Genomic DNA, 11503 nt, shown 5'->3' on the forward strand with positions numbered 1-11503 from the left:
TGTGTGTGTGCGTGCGCGTGTGTGCGTGTGTGTGTGTCTGTATGTATGTGCATGTGTGCATTTGTATGCAAATGTATACGGAATGTGTACATCCAAATGCGTCTTTGCATTAACATAAAAAGGCTTACTTGTGTTTGTTTGTGTTCATGCTGGACCATATGTGTGTAGTTATTTGGGGACCTTGTCTGATATTCAGTAGCTTCAGAGTCCTGACCTTGAACAGTTTGAGTTCTGTCTGCTTAGTCAGGACCTCTGCATCTGCTCATGTCAAAGCAAACAACAGTTCAAATGCACTGCAGTGCATGGGATATTTTATGTACTGTTTGTATTGTATATACTGTATGTATGTACGTATGCATGTATGTTTGTATGTACTGTATGCATGTATGTATGTATGTATGAATGTTTGTATGTATGTATGTATGTATGTCTATCTATATATCTATCTATCTTGTAAGTAACGCTGTCTTTTATCCTCTCTCCCTCTCCGTGCAGTGTGTTATTGTGTGTTCAGCATGAGTAACATCTATGAGTCTGCAGAGGCCACACTGGGCTTCATCAGCTCACCATGCCTCGCCAAAGTGGAGCTGAGAGTGGCCAGCCGGGGGATCTCGGACCGCGACGCTCTCTCCAAACCTGACCCCTGCGTGGTGCTTAAGATGCAGTCGCACGGGCAGTGGTTTGAGGTACAGTAACTTAGTGGGATGAAGGGCTGAAGTGAGAGGTGGGGTGGGGGTGGGGGTGCTGCAGTTTAGAAAGACAAAGCCAGAAAATGAAAGTGTAATGGTTACATCAGTCAAAGTGTTCTTGCTCATAACAATCACTGCCCATCGTAAGACATTCTCTCTCTTTTCTTTACAGAGCACATAGAACAGCCCATATAACTGACTAGCATTTATAAAAGCTTTCCAATTCTTTAGTGGCATGACATGATATTGCTTTTGAAGCTTTTCATAAACAATTTATCTTTGCATTAGACTTTCAGTGTCTTCATTTGCTCTTCATGTTTTGTTCCTTAATTAATTAATTCCTCTGTAGACAGCACTTGTCATAGAATTGTTTGGCAAAATGATGGTGTATAATCAAGGACCTACGCTGTCATGAAGAGCTGTGATTGTGTCGCTAACCTTCTCACGCTAAATTGCAGGTTATGTTTGGTTCTAATAAATTATGGATGCTAATTGTTACAGTAGCCGACTGAAATTATCTTTTGGAGATTGGTGTACAGATTGTATTTGCTGTTGTAAGTATTTGACATATTGTCACCTTAAAATTGAAAGTGTGCTGGTTTTGTTACTCTGATCATCATAGCTCTCCAAAACAAGTTGTCTGCCCTAATCATTTTTTCTGCCCCAGTCAGATATTGAAAATAACAAATTACGTTTTTCTGGAATCATGCATTGTATTGGGCTCACTGTGCACAATAAAATCTCACAAATAGATGAAGACAACATCTTAGAATAGATTCTAGAATAGAAACGGAGAACTGTCAGTGCTTTCTGGTAGTAGGTGTTTCACTTCTTCTCCTCTTTGAGGAACTTCATGTGGACTTCAGATGGAATCTCCTTAAAGAAACATCTTATTCCCTCTGAAGGTGGCGTAGTAGCACACATCTTAGCTGAACTTTGTAAAGGCACATTCAGGGAAATTCAGGAAGAAGTGGGTCTTTATGTGTCTTTCTTTCGCTTTCCTATATTTCTGGGAGAGACAGACATGCTAAGTGCACTTCTTCCTTTTAACTATGTACTGTAGAAACACACACCCACACATACAATGTTAGTGCAGTGACCCACTCTAACTGATACATGTACGTGGATTCACACATTACACACACACACACACACACACACACACACACACACACACACACACACACCCAACACTCACCAGTATCTAGCTTCACTCTAGCTTTAATGGAACCCACTACAGCCACTAAAAGAAAAGTCGGCCCTCAAAGAATCGGGCTTTTAGGAAAAGAGGAAGCCCCAAAGGCACCGCCTGCTCCAGCCCTGACACACCACACACACACACACACACACACACACACACACACACACACACACACACACACCACACACACACACACACACACACACAGCCATTACTCAAGTATACTTTTTCCACAGGGGCTCAAGATCTAGAGCACAGAAAGTAGTGTGGCTATTATCTGTCTTTGGAGACTCCACAGAAAGCTGTGTGTGTGTGTGTGTTGGTGTGTGTGTGTGGTGTGGTGTGGTGTTGTGTGTGTGTGTGTGTGTGTGTGTGTGTGTGTGTGTGGTGGTGGTGTGTGTTTTTATGGATTTGTGATTCTTTTTGCTTTGATGAGATGCCAGACTATTATTGTCAGTGTCAAAAAAAGGCCAAATGTGTTTGTGTGTGTTTGTTGAGTCTGTTGGTGTGCCATTCACGTGCGTGTGTATGTGTGTGTGTGTGTGTGTGTTTGTATGTTTGTGTGCCAAAGGGTTATCAACAATAAAAGGGACCCAGTCGTTGCTGCTAGTGTCGGGTATGTTTTGTTGGCAGCATTGAGCCTTTTGTTTGGCTTCTCCGTCAGTCAGTTCGAGAGAAGAAAATGTCAGATCAATGTTACAACTATTGTGTCATCAAACCGCTTGTGGGATTTTAGCCATAAAAAAATCTATATTTCCCAGTCCACAAGTTGATAAGTGTAAACAATTTGGTAATGGCTATTTGTGGTAATTGCTGCAGTGCTGAAAGGTCTGCTGCTGTTCACAATCAATGCACAATGTCTGTTTTGGGTGTTGGACAAAATCTCTATACTTCAGTCCACTTTGGAAAGACCATTAAAAACAATTCATTTGCACAGTTTGATGAAACACCACTTTCACATAGTAGTTATATACTGAACTATGAAAATATAAGGGGTTGACTAATGATTTTTAAAATAACAAAAGAATAATATATGATTTAGTTGTTTGTCATTAGATATTTTGACCAATAAGTATGAATGTAAACAAAGTAGTTAGTTAAATAATTAAATAAAGACATTATAAAAGTATTCATTATATTTGATTGGACATAAAAAGTAATAAATCAATTAAAAAGACTGATTCAAAATGAATCCGACTTTGTGTGTGTGTGTGTGTGTGTGTGTGTGTTTGTTTGCCCATCTTCAAAGGGAGTGCATCAACCCTAAATCCTTGTGTGTTTGCAGGTGGACCGTACAGAGGTGATTCGCAGCAGTAGCAGCCCAGTCTTCTCCAAGATCCTCCTGGTGGATTACTACTTTGAGGAGGTCCAGAGGCTCCGCTTTGAACTTCATGACATCAGCTCTGGCAACAATGGTCTCCGGGACGCTGACTTCCTGGGAGCCTTGGAGTGCACCTTAGGACAGGTCAGTGTGTCTTTTGACCGGTCAGTGCTTGACCAAATGGGGAGCATAAGTGAAACATGCAGGTTAGTTAAGAATGGATGATGTGACAGATGAGTCTTCTGGACACTTACTGTAATCACGCCATGTTACACTCCTTGCTATAACTGTCATCTTCCATTGTACACTATTCATTAAAACAGACATCTACTAGAAGCCTAAGCTTATATGAATGAATAGGAAACCGCATTTCAGGTAGGTTGCTGCACAAGTTAAGTGGTGCATGTGAGTGAAGTTTGGAGTTCACATCTGAAGATTGAGTTCATCATAAGAACCAGATGTGCGTATGATGAGTGCAAGGAGTGCATTCATGTGCATCAGTGAGTGCACTTACATCCAGTACATTGCATTTACCCACTATATCACTTACAGTAGGTGTTATGTTTACCAGTGTAGCGCATGGGAGTCTGTGTGAGATGTGCATGCACAAATACAGCCTGCATGCTTTGAGTGTAAGAATTATAGACTCAAGTATATAATCCTTTGTAAAGTAAACTGAGCTTGTTGGGATTTAAAATGTCTGAATCGGGTATTCTGTACTAGTTTAATTAGAGTGAAAGAACAACTTTAAGATTAGAGAGACCAATCTTAGCCGTGGAGGGAATCCTAATGCTATCGTTTCACTTGAGGTCAGCTACTGTCACCGGCTGCTTTTACACTGAGCTATAGTTGTCCTTGAGTCCTTAGTTATGTAAAGCCTTGGTGGTGCATTGAAGTATGTTTTCAAAGCATTATTGTGTGCATTTCCTTATACATATGGGCTTTTTTCTCACCTAATGGTGTTGTTGGCCCTCTTAATGATGTAGTTGTGATCAATATTTAAAGATGTTCCTTATTTAGGTGCATACTTAATATCAAAGAGCATTTGAAAAGAAAATTGTAATTGCAGTAGTACTAATTAACAGTTTTTTCAAGTAATCACCAGCTAAGACAGGCTGAGAAGCAGGAACAAGAGAGAAAGCAGAAAGGGCAGGAGTAAACTTTAAAAAGTACAGTATTAAAGTGTTTAAGTCCATTTTCAAGTGTCAGAGATGCTATCAGAAAACATAAAGCTTGTGGATGTATAATATTTGGGAGAACTGAGATAATTGACATGGAAGAAGGGGATTTTGAATGCGAGTGCCAAGGAGATTTACTGGAATTGTAAAAACATGCTAAAAAAGGAGCATTGTATACTCTAAGGCACAAGAGAGCCACATATGAGCATTTCAGTAAATGATAGTAATGGATCTGTTATTACAAATCCACATTGTGAAAAGAGACATATAACAGAAGAGTTGTGTAGAAATTGTGTTCATTTTGGATCTTTTTTGCGTGTACAGTAATAGGCCCACCATAGTTACTGGTGACATCACTGAGAAATGTAGCCAGGGGGAAGGCATGTTACAGACGCATTGTGTCATTGTGTCAGTGATATTGCTACAGACAGCATGTAAGCAGTTAAACAACACGTTGACCTTAAAGTGTCTCAGTCCATATTTATACATTACCAGTGGATCACATGACTACTTTTATGTAATAAAACCATGATAATTCTCCAGTGCCCCTCTTTATTGCATGTTTAAACTTGTTTTTTTGATTAGCTGGTGAACATATTTCAGCTTGTGAGCCAGATAGTTTTCCCGGGAGTTGGTGGAGACCAAAAACAGAGTCAAAAGGAGAGTGAATATTGGACTTACGTTTGTTAGTTTGCCAGAAACACAACTCAAAATGAATGGCAATGTTGCTTTGAATCTGCTTGATGCATAAACACAAGACATAAATAAGTCAGCCATATCAACATAAAAGTAATATGTTCGTGATGTGTTCATAAGATTGCTTCTGCTGCACCCAAGTGGCCAAAAATAAATTATTGCATGTTTAATAAATACATTTGGAGGCAAATTTCAAACCTTATTTTTATATCAAAACGGAACACCATAAAACACAGATCTAATTATATAATAATGTATAATAATATATAATTACAAACACACTTTTACAGTATATGTAGACAGCCCAGTAATGAGTCCTCAATATAAAACCCCTGTGTATCACTTTTGCTCTTTGGAATACAACTGAATCAAATGACTCCTTGTAATTTGAAGGCATTTATAGTGCTGCTGATCCCGTGAAAGCAGATTTATACTTATGTGTAAAATCTACGCCGTTGCTACGTATGTAGGTGCATGGAGACACAAACCTACGCCGGACCCTAAGCCGTAGCTCAAATTGGTAAAAGTTGCAATTGCCTGACTCATTTCCTGGTTCACCTCCTCCATAAACAACATGAAATAAAAGAGAGGGTTAACTTTTCCTGCTACAGATTTGCCACCGTGGTCAGAAAGCACAGGGGAGACACTTTGTGTTTCTCTCACTATGACTCCAGAGTCACTACTCACTCCAAAGCCTCAATGGATCTCACTGACCTCCACATGTAAACTTGGGCATTCACTTATAGCTTGTGTAACACTTGGACAGCCCAAAATAGGAGCTGGCAGATCAAAACAGGGATACAACACCTGAGAAAATTACATTTGACAGGTGGTGAGAAAGGTGACTCCACCATGCTGCTTTCTGTCCATTGGATGTGTAACGTAGGCAGTTGCACTGTATGCTAGCATTAAGGAGAATGGAGAAGTGACACCAACAGGGCAAGCTTGTCCCTCCGAGGAGAAAAAGTGGAGAATGTGAGCTGATTTTGTGGAGTCTGTTTGTTTCAGATTGTCTCTCAGAGGAAACTGACCAAAGCTCTACTCAAACAGGGAAACACTTCTGGAAAGTCCTCCATAACGGTATGTCATTGTTTTCCAAGTCAGGCCGCCAAAGTTATACACTCACGCACAAATCACTTACGAACCACTTCTTGCACTCAGACACTCTGAAGATAATTAATTTGATGATGTTGCCTGTTCAATCAGTTCTCTTCTTCATTTACATCCAATTTTCTCTCACCTCCTTCCTTTACATCTCTCTGCCTCCCCCTTCTCGGCTTCTTTCCTTTTTTCCCTCTCCACCCCTGCCTCCCCCTTGTAAAGGTGACAGCAGAGGAGTTATCTGGTAATGATGATTACGTTGAACTCTCCTTCAGCGCTCGTAAGCTAGATGACAAGGTTTGTGCAAAGATTAAAAACCTGTGGTTTTCTTTTAGATACAGTATGAAAGAAATTAATATTCAGATATGTGGGTTTGCGCGTGGCAGGCAGGTGTGTGTGTGTGTGTGTGTGTGTGTGTGTGTGTTTGTGTGTCTGTGTGCGTGTGTGCGTGATAAAGTATTTGGGTGGAGGGTTGTGAGAATGGCGATAAAGCAACTCACACACAATACACAAAAGTGCAATCTGGCATTAGAGGAGGCCTACTGAGACAGATGGGCCCCGCCACCCCCCCTCTTCTGACTAATCCCCCCCTATCTCAGCCACCCCACCACACACACTAAGATAACTATATTAATTTTCACACACACACACGCGCAGCCACGGATGACTAACCCAAACAAGTTGTGCCTTAGGGAAAAGATGGAAGAAAGCAGGAGAAGGGCTGAAGGACAGGAAAGGGATGGGTAGAAAGGGAGAAAAAAGGAGCGAAATAATGAAATAATGATAGTTAGTATATGAATGATTTATGGTGATCAAAGGCAGTTCTGAGGCCTTACATGCGTGTTTTCCCTCTAAAGGATTTCTTCAGTAAGTCAGACCCTTTCCTGGAGATTTTTAGATTAAATGATGACGGGACTGAGTCGCTCGTACACAGAACTGAGGTAATTAAATGCACACACAAACACATACAGATGTATTATTTCCCACATCAGGCCTGGGATTAACAAAAACTGCAATGTTTTGTGCACCTCAGACGATCATGAACAACCTGAGTCCAGTTTGGAAATCCTTCAAAGTTTCCTTGAACACACTCTGCAGTGGTGACCATGACAGGGAGCTAAAGGTGAGTCTGCAGCTATTTTTTGCAGGTCATTATAATGGCAACATCATTTCCTTTAACCTAAGTAATAATATGCAACAATTTGAGTGTCCAAAGCCTTGGCTTCAGCTCCCTTTATTTTTTAAGTTCCCCCAGGGAGACACAATACACAATAAAGCCAGGAGATTGTACGTGTCAGACAGATTCTCACCTACCAAAAATACTTGTTTTGGTGTGAGCGGGGGCTACACACAGCAGTCAGAGAGCCGGTTACCTAGCGGCTCGTAATTTGGTCATTAAAAAAACGAGTCTCTTGACAGTCCTTATGTTTGTCTGACAATTTCAGCATCATCCCTTACCGTCAGCAGTTCCAAAATGTTTTCATCTCTACAGATCCGTGCAAATCACACTTCATCTTCACCCTCGGATATTTGTATTTTTCCAGTTTCTCTTCAGCTGTATGATAGAAACGTCATTAACACGCCAACACTCTTGCTGTAAATTCTGGTAAAATGACCTGCTCTATCTAAATTCAAGGCCCATTTGGAGATTAAACAGACATTACCCTTCCAGCTCCTGAGTGTAAAGTCTGTTTAATGTCTGGCCCAACTGATGTGGAGATTTGCAATCAGACAACTCCTATATATGATATGTTTATATAAGTTTAGGGTTGCAGTGCATGTGTAAAAGGGGCTTTAGAGGGAGAGGTCTAACAGCACATGAAGGCCTGCAGCTGTTTTTTTGTGCAGCATAAAATGTGGAGACTTGTAAAAAAAATAAGCAAAGTACCACATACCACAATAGCCTATATAACTGAATCAAACCATGTGAGCAAGTCACAAAGCAGCCTCAATCCTTCTAATGTCTTCTCCAAGTCATGAGTCAAGTTCAGGTCATGTGCTGCCGTTCCTGTCATCCTGATGCCTGATGTGTTATTTAAAGAGCTGGACGGGCGTGAATGAGCTCTGTGGTTGTCCTAAACTCTCACCTTTACTTGCCAGAATAGATCCGTGCAAACGTTTGTGTATGTGCATATGTATGAAAAGTGGTAGTTGCACATCAGCTCCAAACAGTTTTTCTTTTCTTGAATAAACATGAGCTCGTTCATTAAATATTCAGAGGCGTCTTAACTCTGCATGGTTCCTGACAGCAGGAGAAAGGGCTCACACACAATCACACACATGCAGGCCATCGGCTATGGTTTCTAGGGCTACCTGTTTGAAGCTCCAGAGCTATAGTGAGAAATGGCAGGGCAGAGATTTCTATTCAGACCAGTGCTTCCTTTTCACGGGGCTCTTAACTGACCACTGCATAAATGCATAACCCTCTTCTGCAGTGTCTGTCTGTCTCCTGCTTTGTATTGCTCCAGAACCATTTCCTTCACCTCTTTACTTATCTGTCTGTCTCTCTGTTGGTCTCTCTCTCCCTCCGTCAAACAGTTAGTATTCACCGAATGGAACCGAGATTCTTCATTCTTTCAATACTCTCTTGTACAGCTCTCAGCAACCTGAAGTGGAAGTGCTCTCTCCCTCACACACAAAACTGTTTAAAAAAACAAAAAAAACATGCATACAGCCCACACATGATCACACACACACACACACACACACACACACACACTGCCATGCGTCCAGGCACTTGTCAGCTTAAGTGGGAGACAGAAAATAAGGGGATTACTGCCGTCGTTGTTTTTAATCAAGTGTGACCTCAGGCAAGAAGGTCACAAATCTCGACAGCAAAATCCGTCATTCGCAGCCAATAAACCTTTGTGAAATATAGAAGCACTTTTTTCTGTCTCTCTCTGTGTTAACGAGTGTCTCTATTGACCAACTCTATTGATTGTCATTGATTGTACAAACTCTTCAGAACAGTCCAGATATTGCTGCCTTTTGCCACCTTTTCAAATGATAGGGTTACTTGTTTATAATGTGCTTTGGACCCGCACATTTCACTGGTGATTGAGGCCATTTTTCTTGTCTGGCAGCTTCTTTGAGAGAAACAAACTATTACGCCTAAACACGCGTGCACACACACACGCGCACACAAACACACACACACACACACACACGCGCATACACACACACGCGCACACACACAAAGCGGTCTCTTAAACCACATCCCTCTCAGCATCCTCAGATTAATATTTCACCGCTCCATTGCCCCCCCATCAACACCGCCTTATCAATCATTCAGCATGGCATTTCCCTGCATGCCACGAGTGCATGTGTGTGTGTGTTTAGGTGACAGTTTTGCAGCTGTGGTCTAACTGAATGAATGTGTGCATTTGCTTGTGTGTGTGTGTGTGTGTGTGTGTGTGTGTGTGTGTGTGTGTGTGTGTGTGTGTCATTGTGTCTCATTGTGTCTGTTGCAGTGCACAGTTTGGGACTGGGACTCTAATGGAAAACATGACTTTATTGGGGAGTTTCAGACCACCTTTAAGGAGATGAGAACAGAGCAGGAGGGCAAACAGGTGAGTACATGCAAAAGGATGGAAAGAGTGATGATTGCACACTGATCACCAAAAATGTATTCAGATGGACAACGATTTGATATTAGCAGGATCTTTGATACTTCAACTTTTTTTAAATAGTTACAACACCTGCATAATTACCAATTTTTTTAACAAGTATACAATTAACACTTGATCAATCAATTAACAATGTATTTTAAAGGTGTTTGATTTGAAAGAATACAATATTGTAAATGTCAAAAAACTATATTTATGGATAGATATATTGAGGTATATTTTGCCAGAAAAATGTCCACACATATGGATCTGTTAACAAACACTAAAATCAAATTCCTAGACAGTTATTAACCAGCAGCTTTACCATGAATAACACGTTTGTGTGTGTGTGTGTGTGTGTGTGTGTCTGTGTGTGTTTGTTTGCCCAGCTTCAATGGGAGTGCATCAACCCTAAATACCAGATGAAGAAGAAGAATTACAGAAACTCTGGTGTTGTCATTCTTAACCACTGTAAGGTGAAGTAACACTATCAAATTCTACATAATAATACAACCCGTTCTCACTCTGAACTCGTAAAATACGGATGCTTGGGCAGCAGCTGTCAGCATCAGATACGACGCAAAAAGCACCCTTAATCGCGTGTATATATAACGCACCGGGGAGAGTAGCAGCTACTCGGCACTTGAATATGACGTAGCATTAAGAGCGACAACAGTAGCAAGTAGTATGAAATCCCAAAAATCCGTATGAGGTCAGTTGGGGTGGGGGATAGGTCAAACAACACAGGACTTACCCCCAAGCGACCGGGGTTCATGTCCCACGTGTCACGTTTCCTAAACCCAACTGTCCCGTTTTTCTTTTACTGAACCCAACCATCTCATTCTTCTTTTCCTCGACCCAACCGTCCCGTTCTTCTTTTCCTCGACCCAACCGTCCCATTCTTCTTTTCGTGAACCCAACTGTCCTGTTTTTCTTTTCCTAAACCCAACTTCCCGCTCATCATGGAAACGTACCTTTTTATAAGCCCACCCAGAACTTTTTCCTTAACCTAACTGCGTCAAAAGTGACGCATAGGCCAGACCTAGCGGGTTTAGATAAAGCACGTTTAGATATGACGCAAAAGGAGAATTTTAGCGTCAATAACAACGCAAGAGGCACTTAACCAAGCGTCCATTTTTTATGCGATGGGAGTGAGAATGTGTTGCAAAAATACATGTGCATCCTCAGACGCAATGCTCCATAGCATTACTAGTGGACATAAAACTCAACAGAGTGCCTTTAATCTGCCAATTAATTGTTTAGCTGATTTGTTATTACTGTTCAATTTCACATAACAGTGAATAATGCCAATTTCATATTTCTCAGAACCCAAGGTTAGGTCTTCAAATTGCCTGTTTTGTCCAACCTGCAGTCTAAAACCAAAGATACCAAATTCACAAAGAAATAAAACATGCTCATATTTGAACTGGAACCCAGTAACTATTTGGTATTTTTGCATTGATTATCAAACTTTTGTATTACCTAATCAAACAATTGTTTCAGCACCAATGTTAAATCTCAAATCAAATCTCAACATTCCCCTGACAGATTATCAAAATGTATTCCTTCCTGGATTACATCATGGGAGGCTGCCAAATTCAGTTCACAGTAAGTTTTGTCACATAAAATCTCCTCACTATTTATAGCAGCATGTCATTGTCTGTCCATGCCCACCCATGCTGTGTGTGTGTGTGTGTGTGTGTGTGTGTGTG

At 41.0% G+C, this 11503-nt stretch overlaps 1 protein-coding gene across 1 annotated transcript in view; it reads left to right on the top strand.

The window, feature by feature from the left end:
- cpne4b (copine IVb) overlaps positions 1-11503 on the top strand; it is a 22866-nt gene that overhangs the window by 4041 nt on the left and 7322 nt on the right. The window contains exons 2-10 of the mRNA XM_032534961.1: positions 496-686; positions 3176-3355; positions 6094-6165; positions 6409-6483; positions 7044-7127; positions 7220-7309; positions 9657-9755; positions 10181-10267; positions 11340-11399. Coding sequence (XP_032390852.1) covers positions 516-686; positions 3176-3355; positions 6094-6165; positions 6409-6483; positions 7044-7127; positions 7220-7309; positions 9657-9755; positions 10181-10267; positions 11340-11399 — 918 coding nt within the window. The 5' untranslated portion in view covers positions 496-515. The remainder of the gene's footprint in view (positions 1-495; positions 687-3175; positions 3356-6093; positions 6166-6408; positions 6484-7043; positions 7128-7219; positions 7310-9656; positions 9756-10180; positions 10268-11339; positions 11400-11503) is intronic.

This window comes from Etheostoma spectabile, chromosome 14 (assembly GCF_008692095.1).
Source record: "Etheostoma spectabile isolate EspeVRDwgs_2016 chromosome 14, UIUC_Espe_1.0, whole genome shotgun sequence".
In the NCBI taxonomy this organism is placed as follows: Eukaryota; Metazoa; Chordata; class Actinopteri; order Perciformes; family Percidae; genus Etheostoma; species Etheostoma spectabile.